Below are 13,892 nucleotides of genomic sequence, written 5' to 3'. Positions count from 1 at the left end.
AGGACCCCAGAGCATGGGGAGGTAAAGGTAGAGAGGAAGAAGGGATTCATTTAAAATCCTAGTGGCAGAAAGATACCTCATGATCACTTAGCCACCTCTCACCCTGCTTTTGAGACCTGCAGAAAGTGAATCCCGGGGAAATTCCTATCCCCACAAGACCATCTGTTGGCTTCCTTTGTCAAATGTTTGTATGTGTCAGGTACTTTACATTTATTACCTTGTTACTGTTATTAACATCTAGATTGTTAAGAAATAATAAGTAAGACATGTTAATAATTTAATTATTGTGTTAAGTAACACTACCTAGAAAAGAGTTTCCCTCATGGCTCAGTGGTAAAGAATCTGCCTGCAGTGCAGAAGACCCGGGTTCGATTCCTGGGTCGGGAATAGCCCTTGGAGAAGGGAATGGCTACCCACTCCAGTATTCTTGCCTGGGAAATCCCATGGACAGAGGAGCCTGGTGTCCATGGCGTCACAAAGAGTCTGACACAACTGAACGGCGAACACTTGTACTTGCACCTAGAACAGTTGTAGTTTTACCGTGAGCTTGTAGGTTCAGAAACTGAGGTGCAAGAGAGGTTAAGTGCTTTGCCCAGGTCACAGAGCTGGTAAGCGAAGAACCTAGGTTCTGATTAAGGACGTGTGATTCTAAAACTGACCTCAAATGTGCTGACTCACTTTTTTGAAGTCATTTGCATCAGTGTTGATGGCGTATCCTACAGTAAAGTGTCAAGCTTGTAACACAGTAAATTCATGCTCAGCAGTTTCTGTGTTGTCTCCGTGTTCATCTCAATGCCTGTGTTTCGTGGGAAAGTGTTGGCAAGATTTCAGAGCTTGTTACGCTCCTTTATGTGCCCTGTCTCCCTCAGTATGCTGCCGTTTCTGCTTCTCCAGTATTCAAGCCCTGTTTGGCATGCAAGTGAGCGGTGTGGAAAAGTTGAGAGCCGAGACAAGTTACTGTCCATTTCCTACCCACCCTTCGTCTCCTCCCGCATCCCATAACCATCCGCTTCCCAAAGGGAGCTGGCATACGGGATGAGACAGGATCTATTGTCTTGCCAGAGACTTGTTTTTCTTCTCCTGGCAGCGCTGTGAAACCAGAGCTGCGATGCCTTTTGGGGGGTTTAAATTCCAAGGGATTCATTTTCTGAAACCATGCTTTGCATCTCTCAGGGAATTTTTCCCCTCCTTTCAATGTCATAGAGGCATGCAAGTGTGCTGGCATTCCCCACTTCTGAAGAACAGACCTCATTTTGTTGGAGGTTTAATAGTTTTTCCTCCTGTGTTAGAGGTATATTTACCTTTTTAAATTTATGTGCTCCCTTTGTGTCAGTGTTATGTATTTGGTATGTTTTTATTCCTTGTACCCTCTGAAATCATAGTGTTTAGGTGGTCTCTTACTTATTGGCCCAGATTTGATCATCAAGAATCAAGAAAACCTTCAGCGTTTCTGTCTCAGAGAAGAGCTAGAAGTAATAAGCTCTGGAGTTTCCCACAGTTCCAGTTTCCAGAGTATGTAAATGGTGATGCTTACCTCAACCTGGGGAAGGGCCATGAAACACCACATCCTGGTATTCTGGAGTCAGACAGCCTGGGCGCTTTCCCGCTCTGTCATGTATAGGTTATATGACCATGAACATCGTTCACTATTTCTTCTTTCCTTTCTGGACTGGTAAAGCAAATGATTAGACATCATTCACTATTTCTAATCCCACAGTTTCATCATTCGTAAAATGAGAGTGGTAGCCATCTATTTTGGGGTTGTCATGAGGCGCAAATGAGATAATATATATAAAGCACAGTGCCTCACAGTGAAAGCTGCTCAGTCGTGTCCAGCTCTTTGCGACCCCATGGACCATACAGTCCATGGAATTCTCCAGGCCAGAATACTGGAGTAGGTAGCCTTTCCCTTCTCCAGGGGATCTTCCCAATGCAGGGATCGAACCCAGGTCTTCCACATTTCAGGCAGATTCTTTACCAGCTGAGCCACAAGGAAAGCCCAAGAATACTGGAGTGGGTAGCCTATCCCTCCTCCAGCAGATCTTCCTGACCCAGGGATCGAACCGGCGTCTCCTGCATTGCAAGCAGATTCTTTACCAGCTGAACTATCAGGGAAACCAAAGTACTTAGTAAATCTTGACTATTTTGATATCACATATTAAATTATTTTACATACTTCTTTAAAAACTTTTTTTTCTTTTCCATTTAAAATGGTAATTTCCAAGCACACGAGTTTTGTGTTGGGAGGGGTTGATGAGTGGGCTGGGTTGGTGAGGGCAGAGAGACCACGAACCTCGGGGATTAACTGTGACTTAACGCACAGGGCTACTTCCTGACTTCCGTTTCCACACAAGTCAGGAAACTGTGACGAATAAAATAGGAGTAGAAAATGAAAAGGTATTCCTGCAAAGGTGGTCAGATGCAGGGTAGAAACACCAAGATCCAGGCATCTTCCTAAGACCATGGCTTAATGCCCAAGTATGATATTGTGGAAACAAAAAGTCAGCCTTAGGAAGACAGTCCTTCCTGTTGTGTCTCTTGGTTGTGAAATCTTAATTATGGCCTGTTGTGGACATTTTGGCATTAATATCCTGATGACATTAGGACTCCAGGAATCCCATTCAGTCTCCTTGAGTTCCCACCCATGTGTATTCCATGTGTTTGTGTGCCTTTCCTGTCCCACACTGTTACATCTGGCAAACAGCTGTTGTCATATACATGGTTGATGGGTGTCCATCAGTGATGTGGATGAGGTTGATGGGGGAAACCTTGAAAATCCCAGAGTATGAAAAGACTAAGGAGCGTGAGCAGCCAGAATAACAGGCCATTTCATATTCAGCCTCCTCCTGGTGAAGCTGAAGTTAGGTCCTGAAGTTAAGCTTTTCATGTAAAAGCTTATGAATGTAAATGTAATTCATGCCACTGAATTGTACACTTAAAGATGTTTGAAATGGCAGATTTCATGTTATAGTTTACCAGTTTTTAAAATTTAACAATGTAATATACCAGAGCCCATTGTGTACCTTAAATGGGTGCATTGTTTAGTACATGAATTATTGGGCTTCCCTCGTGGCTCAGCTGGTAAAGAATCTGCCTGCAATGCGGAAGGCATCGACCCCTGGGTTGGGAAGATCCCCTGGAGAAGGGAAAGGTTACCCACTCCAGTATCCTGGCCTGGAGAATTCCATGGACTATATAGCCCATGGGGTCGCAAAGAGTCGGACACGACTGAGCAACTAAACCACCACCCCTCTGCTTCTTCTGTTGTCTCTGTTTTCTCTGACTTCTTGTTTTTCTTTTTGTTTGTTTTCTATTGTTCGTGCTGAAGATGTTCTTGAAATGTCTTGATTCTAGGATCTGTGGAAGCTCTAAAAAGTTGATCAAAAGTTTTTTGTTTAAGAGAAGCTTGTTACCCAGAGGGCTTCACTGTAAGGTGGTGGGGCCTTGCTGTAAATTGTTGGGGCCTCGCTGTAAATTGTTGGGGCCTCGCTGTGAGGTGGTGGGGCCTCACTGTGAGGTGATGGGTCCTCGCTCTGAGGTGGTGGGGCCTCACTGTAGGGTGGTGGGTCCTCAATGTGAGGTGGTGGGGCCTTGCTGTGAGGTGGTGGAGCCTCGCTGTAGGGTGGTGGGGCCTCGATGTGAGGTGGTGGGGCCTCACTGTAAATTGGTGGGGCCTCGCTGTGAGGTGGTGGGGCCTCGCTGTGAGGTGGTGGGGCCTCGCTGTAGGGCGGTGGGGCCTCGCTGTGGGGCGGTGGGGCCTCGCTGTAAGATGGTGGGGCCTCGCTGTGGGGCGGTGGGGCCTCGCTGTTGGGCGGTGGGGCCTCGCTGTTGGGCGGTGGGGCCTCGCTGTGGGGCGGTGGGGCCTCGCTGTGAGGCGGTGGGGCCTCGCTGTAGGGTGGTGGGTCCTCGCTGTGAGGTGGTGGGTCCTCGCTGTGAGGTGGTGGGGCCTCGCTCTGAGATGGTGGGGCCTCGCTGTGGGGCGGTGGGGCCTCACTGTAGGGTGGTGGGTCCTCGCTGTGAGGTGATAGGTCCTCGCTGTGAGGTGGTGGGGCCTCGCTGTGAGAGGGGGGCCTTGCTGTGAGAGGGGGACCTCGCTGTAGGGCGGTGGGGCCTCACTGTGAGAGGGGGGCCTCGCTGTAGGGTGGTGGGTACTCACTGTGAGGTGGTGGGGCCTCACTGTAAGGCGATGGGGCTTCTCTGTCAGGTCATGGAGTGGCAAGTAACCACATGGCTGCTAATGTTTGGGTCGCTAGAGGGGGAAGAAGCTGTAGAGCTCATCATTCAAAGTATAGGCTCTAACTGCATTTCTCTCTTTTCAGTACCTATGTTTCCATGTCTAGAGCTTTAGTTTTCTCAGAGAATCAATCTCCCTTCAGTAGCTTGGGTAAGGAAGAAGAGTAGTTTTCTGAGTGGGCACATGATGGGAACACTTATGCCCTGAGTCTGTCACTGCTCCTTACACATATTTTAACTATGTTCACCCTTCTCCTCTTACCTCATGAGGTCCCAGCGAGCACAATCCCTGGGCCATTGTGTAGCTAACAGTTGGGACTTGCTTGCCCTGTTGCCCCGCCACCCCTTTTATAGCACTTGGGTTGCAGCTCTCACCCTTCTGCCCTGTCACCACTTCTCCAGCCCTTTTCAGTCTTTTCAGAAGCATGTTGATGCTGCTCATCAGCTGCTGTCTCTGTTCCCATTTCATTGTCTGGGTAGATTTATATTTTATATTTATTAATTGCCATTTTAGTGGGTTTGGGGAGAGAATGGAGATAAATGCATGTGTTTAAATCTGTCATGTTTAACTAGACATCTCCTCTTAGCTGCAAAAATTCTCTGCTCCTTTTTTTAAGGGTATCAGGGCCAAACTCAGTTAAAGATCATCAGTGCAGATTTTGAGGTGGGGAAAACTTTGGACAGTTGCCTCTTGGATTGGTCCTAGTAAGAGCGATCGAGTCTCCCATGTTCAGGTTTATTGGTGACGCTGAGAAAGAGACCAGCACCATTGTTACTAGATCCTTCTCTGACCCACATTAATCTGTTCTCTTGCAGAAGTGGAGCAGTGTGAGCAACCCTCTCTTCCTCCCCCTCATCCCCCCGCAATCTCAAGGTTTCACAGCCATCGTCCTCACCTACGACCGAGTGGAGAGCCTCTTCCGGGTCATCACTGAAGTGTCCAAGGTGCCCAGCCTCTCCAAGTTACTGGTCGTCTGGAACAATCAGAATAAAAACCCTCCTGAAGGTAAGAAGAGTGGAGAGACAGTGTGTCTGGAAAGGCCCGGTTTGGACGTTCATGTTCATCTCAGTGGGATCAAGTTTTTTTGGATAGACAAATGATTTGCAGCCTTTGTCTTAAATGAACTTTCCTGCTTTGTCAACAGCAGCGCCATTCCTGAGGCAGCGTGACCCTGGTCCTCTCAGTCATCCTGTTCTTGTTCTAGGGTGGCCCGTTTAACTCTAAGCCCACGGCATGCTCTGTAGCCGCAAGTGTTTGAGGGCTTAGGAATCAATAGGATCAAAGGCCATCAGCCTTGCGAAAACAGATCTTAGCTTCCCTCAGCCCTCTCAGCTGATTTGTTTACATGAAAAGTCAGTTTAAAAGGCATTAGTTTTCTCCTTCCTTATCTCGGCTCTGATACTGTGCTCTTCTTCAAAAAGGATGGCCTCACCTCTGATGGGCAAAGTCAGCAAAGCGCGCCCTCCCAGGCTTGAATCAGCTCCTTAAAGTGAGCCCTCGCTGGAAGTTCCCACCAGCTCATCCTTAATCACTCTGTCCCTCGCCTTGGCCAGCCCTATAATCTGCTGACTGGCAGCTCGGGCTGAGCCTGTTTGATTCATTGGATTTGTTTTTAATTCAAGACGCATAATGTACGTTCCACCTGCATTTCGTTTCTCATTCAGTCCGTCTATTATGGATCCTAATCCCAGGGACTTCAAAGCCCCTGCCCTTTATAGCCTATTAAAGCCAGGAAGTTTCTGATGGATTAGAGCAAGGAATGAGTTTGAAGTTTGTAATGTGCACCACTATCACTGATAAGGTCTAGTTTATTGCCTGACAGTAGTATCTGCACTTTTTATGGCTGTTCCCATTTAATTGGTTATCCTGAAGTCGGGATAGTCAACCTTGGAAACCCCAGAGATCCATAGTCTAGGCTGGGAGAAGAATGTACTTCTGTCTGTGAGGCAAATCAGGATTTAAATGCCCTCTTGAGACTTTAAAAATTTTTTCCTTGGTGGGACTTTTGTTCTCTGCATCAATACTTGCTTTTTAGATTGGGGAGCCACAGTTTAGTAAACAAAGTAGCTATTTTACATGAAAGCCAATAGTACACCCTGAAGCTCACTGTGTTTATTATTGTTGTTATTATCATGCTTTTGTGCCGACATTCTTGGATTTTTGTTTTGTTTGTTTGATTCTCAATAAAGGGGACAGAAAGGGGTAGGAGAAAAAAGAGGATGTTGGCATCTTCTCAGAAGGAGAGAGGACGAGACTGACGGGAAGGGGGAGGAGGAGGAGGCTGAGGGGACAGAAGCGGACAGCAGGGAGGGTCATCAGAAGCCCAGGTCCACCCAGAGTGAGGTGGATCGGAGGCACTGCGTTGCTCATCCGTGTCTTCTTCCATAAAGGGATGGGTTGTGTTTCAGAAGGAAGGCTGCGTGTCCCTTGTTGGAGCTGGAACAGCTGTGTGTCGTATCTGCAGTCGCCCCCCTGCACGCCAAGGCCACCAGCTTCCAGAGCAGGAGCCTCCCGGCTGCACCCCACCCTCCTACCCACACAGGCAGCGCTGGTGCTAAATGCAGAGGAGACTTCTCCTTAGAAACCCGGTTAGCCACTTTGGGCATAAGGTGACTTATTTAATGTGGCTTTGAGACACTTCTTTGGGGCAAGTATCACTGCAAACTGTGAGAAAAGAGAAATCGTTTTCTTCCTTCTTGGTCTAAGGTCCTTGCCTACATTGCCATCACTAAAAGCAATAGGACACACGTAGGTTCTGGAGTTGGGTGTTCAGTTTTAATTTTTGGTACACCCTACCAAAGTGTAGTGCTGAATGTCATGACCAAGAGTGTAGTTTATTTTTTAAATATTTTGGCTCTGGAGAGGAAAGAGAGCCCTCAGCTGATGAGACCCAAACTTTGACACACTCAGGGGCTGGACCAGCTCTTTTTCTAACAGTGGTTTTGAGGCCAGGGCTCTGGCTCTGGCGCGGTGGTGGTTTGGGGGAGAACATGAACCGTGTTTAATCTTCTGTGGGGTGTTTGTTCAGTCGGTAAATGGGGCTGTCAGCTCTGGCCCTCGTGCCAGCAGAGGCATCTGATTTTTCATGTACGGCATTAGTAACATATATATTTTTTAAAAGACAAGTCCAAGGCTTTGAAATGTTAGAGGCAAAAGTGATGTTTTTCGCTTTCTCTACATTTACTAAAATAAATATTGTGGTTAACATGTCTGCTGCTGGGAGGATTAGTGTAGGCAGAAATCCCTCCCCTCCAGTTTTTTTTTTTTTTTTTCACTCTCCAACCCAACCAAATAGTATTTTCTTTTTGGTTACATTTAAGTCTAAATTGCTGGGTTTGAAGTTTAAGTAAATACTTAGACTAGGCAATAGAAATTTCCAGCGAGCTTTCGTCACGTTGGTTTTGAGCTCTGTCAGACGAAAAGGCAAGCCACTGCCCTCCTCCGACCCCAGCTTTTCAGTTTCCCGGCTTGATGGATATGGAGGTTGTTAGGCTTGGCCCCTGGCCTCAGCCTGAAGGAAGCTGATACATCGTACATTTCAGATAGGTTTAACGCAGCCTTCTGTTTTAACTGATTTCAGTTTTTAAATTTAAATTGATCTCAGGGAACTCCCCTATGGCCACCCCAGCTTCGAATTGCTACTTCCACAGTTCTTAATAGGCAGGATGGGATTGGCTGAGCGTTTCAGAGCCGTCTGTCGGGATGGAGGCAATCGAGAGGCAGAAGCAGGAGCGCCCTTCCTTCAAGCTCAGTTCTGGGACTGTGGGGAGTGAGGGTCTAGGGACCTTCTGTTCCCCAGGCTGGTTGAGGACTTCTGGAGGGAGCTTGAGATTTGTACAGAGATAACCAGATGGTTGAGTCTGTGAATCTGTGGTTGTGTGTGCCAGTGATTCCCAGGGTGGACTTGGGGTCATCGTCAGACAACCTGAACATTTCATAGTACCTTTGCCAAGTTGGAGAGTTCTCCTTGCTCACATGGTTTCTGGCATCCAACTTGGAGAAAACTGTTAATCAATACACATTTTAAAAAAATCCTTAGCACAAGGAGTTCTTTTTCTCCTTCAAGTTGGACTGAAGCTCAAAACTGTAAAGTTATCAGGTCAGTTGGCTCAGCTGTTTGTTTTTCATAAGCTTGGCAATGTTTTTGAGAAATCTTATTTTTCAGACTACTTTGTGTGAATGGAAGGTGACATTTCTGTTTTGCCAGCTACAGATTTGCAGGATGAGACACAAGCTACAATTCATGCAGTTCCATTTATAATTTAAAGGAGTAAGGAAAAAGACCCCATCTAGGCCAAGCAGTGGTGTAAGAACACTGAAGGTTTCTAGCTGTGATACTGTTTCCTCCTGCATCCTAAGGAGTCACCACATATTCTTCTGTCTACACCTCTCCAAAATGTCAGAGGCAAAGTGAAGTTTGTAAGACTTTACAAGAATCCATTTGTGAAGATGCCTGGGTAAGGAAGATCTCCTGGAGGAAGAAAATAGCAACCTAGTCCCACATTCTTTCCTGAAAAATCTCATGGACAGAGGAGCCTGGCGGGCTACAGTCCAAAGGACTGCAAAGAGTCGGACACGACTGAACCACTACGCACAGTAGTGAAAATGAGAATGATACAGTGTTGTTATAACATGTATTATGTACCTTTTATATCCAAGGAATGGGAACTGTGCTAAGTGCTTTACACCTGTTATCTCTAGTGCTTATAACAAACCTGTAAAGAAGCTGATATTATCCCCATTTACAAAAGTGAAACTCAGATTAACTGAGTAATTTCCCCTAGGGCTTCCTGGTGGCTCAAACAGTAAAGAATCTGCCTGCAATGCAAAGACCCAGGTTCAATCTCTGGGTTCCGAAGATCCCCTGGAGAAGTGCATGGCAACCGACTCTAGTAGTCTTGCCTAGAGAATTCCATGGACAGAGGAGCCTGGTAGTCTACAGCCCATAGCGTCACACAGAGTTGGACACGACTCAATGACTAACACACACACATCAGAGATCTACAGAAATGAACACAGGTCTCTCTGGATCCAAAGCTCATGCTCTGTGCCCCGAGGCCCACTGTATCTATTCAGATTGCTGTTTAGCAGCAAGGAAATCATGCTTTGTCAGATCTCTGATTTGAGATTATGCAGATCAACCAGGTTCTTATCAGGGGCTCGAAGAGAGGCATACAAATAAACCTTACTCTTTTGAAAATATTAATGGAAAGAAAAATACAAGTCTTCTGTTCTTTCTCACCTGTGTTTTTCTTTCCTACCTTGTATTCCTGTCCTATTTTTTTTTTTCAAACTGTATCAAAATCCTATATCAGAATTATCTGCTTTAAGGCAGGGAGTAATTATAATGCTTCTTTGGCTAGCCACCTTCTTGTTCCGATGTTCCACAGAAGGGATACAAAAGCCCAAGAAAGTTGGGTCCCCTCCTTAGAGGCCTGTTGTATTTGAAACTGTGAAAACAAGAAACTGGGAGTTCTACTTGGAGTCCTTCCTTGTGGTCACGATGGTTCATAGAGAGCTGGACCGTTGAGATGGAGACTTCTTTTACCAAAGCTGCCTTTGACTCTCCAGGTTCAACTCAGAACAGGAAAAGATAATCACCTTTCCAAGAAAGCCACAATTCATTCAACATTTCCATCTGTGCCCATTTGGCTGTCCTCACTTGCTAAAACTTCCCTATCAAAGACCTTATCGAGGAAGGTTGTTTACAGACGTCTTGAGTAATTTTCTGGCTACACATAGGCAAAGAATTGGAAAACTCTCTGTTGAACGTGTTGTGCACACTCGCTGGGTGAGAGTCCCTCTCATCCAGGGTAGAGGAACGTCTACACGTCACACAAGCAGCTAACCTATTTTCTAGCCTCTTTCTGTATTGCAGAAAGAGGGGCTGTTTGTTGCCTTGTGAAATTTCCTTGGCAAGAGTTCCATGTTTCTTTGTTCCATTGGCAAGTTAGGTTTTTTCAGTTCTAGAGGATGAATGGCAGGGTTTCTTTTGGGCTCAAAGTGAACTTTGAAGATAAAAGCTGAGGACATACCACTAGATTGTCAGAGTAATGTATGAGATCTAACATGTGCCACTTTGCCACCACTCCTTAGGGTTCAAAAACATCTTTGGTCTGTAAATAGGCACAGACTTACAAGGGAAAGCACAGCTCACATTCGGTGGGAGTCTGCCACATGCCGGGCACTGCGCTGCTGAACGCGTTCCTGTTCCTCCTCACGCCTTGCCACAGGTGAAGATGGTGTTACTATCCCATCTTCATAGTCAGAGAAACAGGTACAAAGTCACTGATTTGTTCAAGATCACATGGCTGATAAGGAGTGCAGGCACCTGAGATTTGAAGCTCTTTCAAAGACTGATCTCTCTGTGAAATGTTACTGTCCATATAGTCCTCACAGGTATCTTGTTTGGTCCCTGAAGTTAGTACATTTCAAGTAGAAGGGCACATAGTATTGCTGAAGGCATTTCATTTCATTAGAGCATTCTTGCCTATTTTGAGTCTGAATCAGTTTCCCTGTAACTTTCACCCAGGCATTGGTCATGGTTCTAGCTTCAGAAGCCATAGAGAACAATTCCCCTTTTCATCTGACAACCCTTCTGATAGTCCTAGTGTGTTAGTCAAGATTCAGGTGGGAGACAGAAACCACACAGCAACTTGAACAGGAAATGTTCAAGTATTAACTCGGAACTGTTAACTAGGACTAGGAGATTGGTGACTAAAGGGTGAAAAGAGCTCCCAGGATTATAGAAAATCATCTTGGGGATTGAGAGCACCTCCCCAGGCTTGGTCTAGGATTCAGACCCACTGCATGGTGAGGCTGCTCAGGTGCCACAGGCTAAGACTAGCAAACAGGAAACTAGCAGCCCCTTTGGATACCCACGGAATTCAACAGGAAGCCATCCGGGGGTGTTATTGGACTCAGTTGGGTACTGGCGGGGGCTTCAGTTCACTCGGAACCACCTGAGGGCAGAACCTCAGCTGAGTTGCTGCTGAAGGTATCACAGTACTTGCCAGGAAACTGCCGGCAGAGGAGCTGTCAGACTCCTTAGGGAGCCTGTTGGGGTGTCTGTAGAACCTGCTAGGAATCCTCCCTTGGGGCTGTCACTTAACGTGCTGAGAGGGGTGCTTCTGCCTGTCTGCTGGTCAGGTACCAAAGGAGCAAGTAAAAAAGGCACCCCTGAACCAGGAAGCGAAGTCCCTTACCTCCCAGCGTCCCTCCAGCGCCCTTTACTAATAAGGCTTAATGTCGTGTCAGCGGGCAAAGGGGAATTGGTGATGGGGTCGGCTGCCTATCACCCACAGGGCAGTGAAGGGTGAATTTGAAGCTGAGAGGCAGTGCGTAACAGCTGGCATACTCAGTTTAAAGAGATCCTGGATTCAAGTACCTGCACTATCCTCATCAACTCTTCATATCTCCCAGTTTGTTGGTACTTCTGTTGTAAGCGTTTGTGTGCTGGTCGCTCAGTTGTGTCTGACTCTTTGCAACCCCACAGACTAGTCCTCCAGGCTCCTCTGTCCATGGAATTCCCCAGGCAAGAATGCCAGAGTGGGTTGCCATTCCCTTCTCCAGGGAATCTTTGCGATCCAGGGATTGAACCCTGGTGTCCTGCATTGCAAGCAGATTCTTTATCATCTGAGCCATGCTGGACAGCTCTATTGCAGTACCCAAATCTAAATACAAGGTCTCGTACAGAGGTTCTCAGAGTGCAGTCCGGGGACTGCTGAGCTTCCCTGAGGTCCTTCACAGGGCTGGTGAGGTTGAAATTCTTTCTATGAGAATGCTGAGTCACCCTGCTTTCCCACGCTTATATTTTTCACATGTGCATAGTGGGGTTTTCCAGGGCCTGCCCGACATGGGATGACATCACCGCTCTACTGGCTGATGGAGTGTGTGCTCGTGTGTCCTGGGGTTTTAAAGTTTCCTTGGTTTTCATTCAGAATATAATAAATTGTGTGTGTGTGTGTGTGTGTCCCACATAAATAAAACCTCTTTGGGGATCTCAACAGTTTTTAATAGCACAAAGGAATCCCGACACCAAAAAATTTGAGAACCACTGATCTAAAGATAACCACTGATCTAGTTAGAGCTATAACTTCCTTCACTTTTAGGTATTACAATTTATTCATGTTTTCTAAGGATTTGGATTTATGACAGGGATTTCTTTTATTTAACTGGAAGAGCGAATGGGAAGCAGAGAAGAATAAGGATGATTGTTTTTGTTCCAGATCCAGAGAAACATGACATTTTCAAGCTGCAATAAATGGTGCAGGTCCTATTTGGTCTTTGATGCTAAACAGACTTAGATTCAAATACTAGCTGTATCATTTAGCCCTAACCCCAGCCAATGTACTTAACCTCTCTGAGCTTTGTGAATCCTACTTTGTAAATAATTTCTGCTCCATAGAGTTGTCAGGAGGATGAATGACAGTGCAGCTATAAAATAAAGTATCTGGCATATACTGGTTGCTTAATGGAGGTTCCCTCCTCTCTCCACTTATTCTTACCCTGAGAAGGGACCTGCCTAAGAACCCCATGGGTAATGCAGAACTCAGGTCTCCAATCTCTTAGTCCTGTGCCTATCCATTTATTCTGAAGATATTTTTTGATTATGTCATTCTGGACCAGGTTGATCATTGATTAAAAGGCACTGACCCATTGGATCGTTTCCTTGGTCTCCAGTCCTTTCCCAAATATGCTTTTTTTGGAGTTGAACACATTTTTAGGCCCTAAGCTTTTTCAGGCTCTGAAAGTGTTAGTTGCTCAGTTGTGTCTGACTTTTTGTGACCCCATGGTCTATAGCCTGTTAGGCTCCTCTGTCCATGGAATTCTCCAGTCAAGAATACTGGAATGGGTAGCCATTCCCTTCTCCATGGGATCTTTCCAACCCAGGGATCGAACCTGGGTCTCCTGCATTGCAGGAAAACTCTTCACAATCTGAGCCACCAGGTGTTTTAGGCTCTCGGCTTACTTAGAACTTAAGGAATATCTTCTTCATATATATATATGTGTGTGTGTATATATATATATATATATATAAAGGAATATCTTCCTTTATTACAGGGCCTCTCACTTTTGCAGGCCTCTTCCAAGAACCTAGGAGCACCCCAACGCTGTTTTACGTGGACATATTGTAAATTATGCAGAAGTAAGATATTTTATCTGACATCTCTTAGGGCAACCTTTTTTCCTCCTGATTTTCCCTCTGTCACACTTCTCCTTCTGTATGGTGACTTTGGAGTGGCTAAAGACATTTTGGGGCTTCAAGACTCACAAAGCTAGACCATCCCACAATTATGTGTTGGGCTTCTGGAAGCAATATGATACCTTTTCTATTCTCATCTGACAAATGTTGCATGAAGAACAAACTGCCCTCTGTAAAGAACCCTGAGGTCTGTGGACATGGGTCCTGTACCAAAGAAGTGTTAACTTCATGCTGTGCTAAATGCAGCACTTTAAAATGAGGAACCTGAGGTTGAATGGCTTCAAAGCAGAATGAGAAAAATGGAAGGCGAGTCACAAGTTCCTGTGCCTTCAGTATACCAGAAAATCCCTTGTAATCAGACCTGGAAATTGGATATTTACTCTGTAAATTGGTCACGATGAGAAACCAAACCCAGTGAGTCAGGAGAGAGTGGCTGTTGAGGGGTGAGGTGCT

At 46.0% G+C, this 13,892-nt stretch overlaps 1 protein-coding gene across 3 annotated transcripts in view; it reads left to right on the top strand.

Annotated features, from left to right (window-relative positions):
* EXT2 (exostosin glycosyltransferase 2) overlaps window positions 1–13,892 on the top strand; it is a 138,168-nt gene that overhangs the window by 82,265 nt on the left and 42,011 nt on the right. For all 3 annotated transcript variants that reach the window (XM_020902961.2, XM_070473137.1, XM_070473138.1), the window contains exon 9: window positions 5,050–5,239. In XM_020902961.2, coding sequence (XP_020758620.2) covers window positions 5,050–5,239 — 190 coding nt within the window. The remainder of the gene's footprint in view (window positions 1–5,049; window positions 5,240–13,892) is intronic.

Source organism: Odocoileus virginianus, chromosome 10 (assembly GCF_023699985.2).
Source record: "Odocoileus virginianus isolate 20LAN1187 ecotype Illinois chromosome 10, Ovbor_1.2, whole genome shotgun sequence".
NCBI classification, from domain to species: domain Eukaryota; kingdom Metazoa; phylum Chordata; class Mammalia; order Artiodactyla; family Cervidae; genus Odocoileus; species Odocoileus virginianus.
Note: the sequence above shows the minus strand (reverse complement) of the source record. Positions and strands in the feature narration are given on the sequence as shown.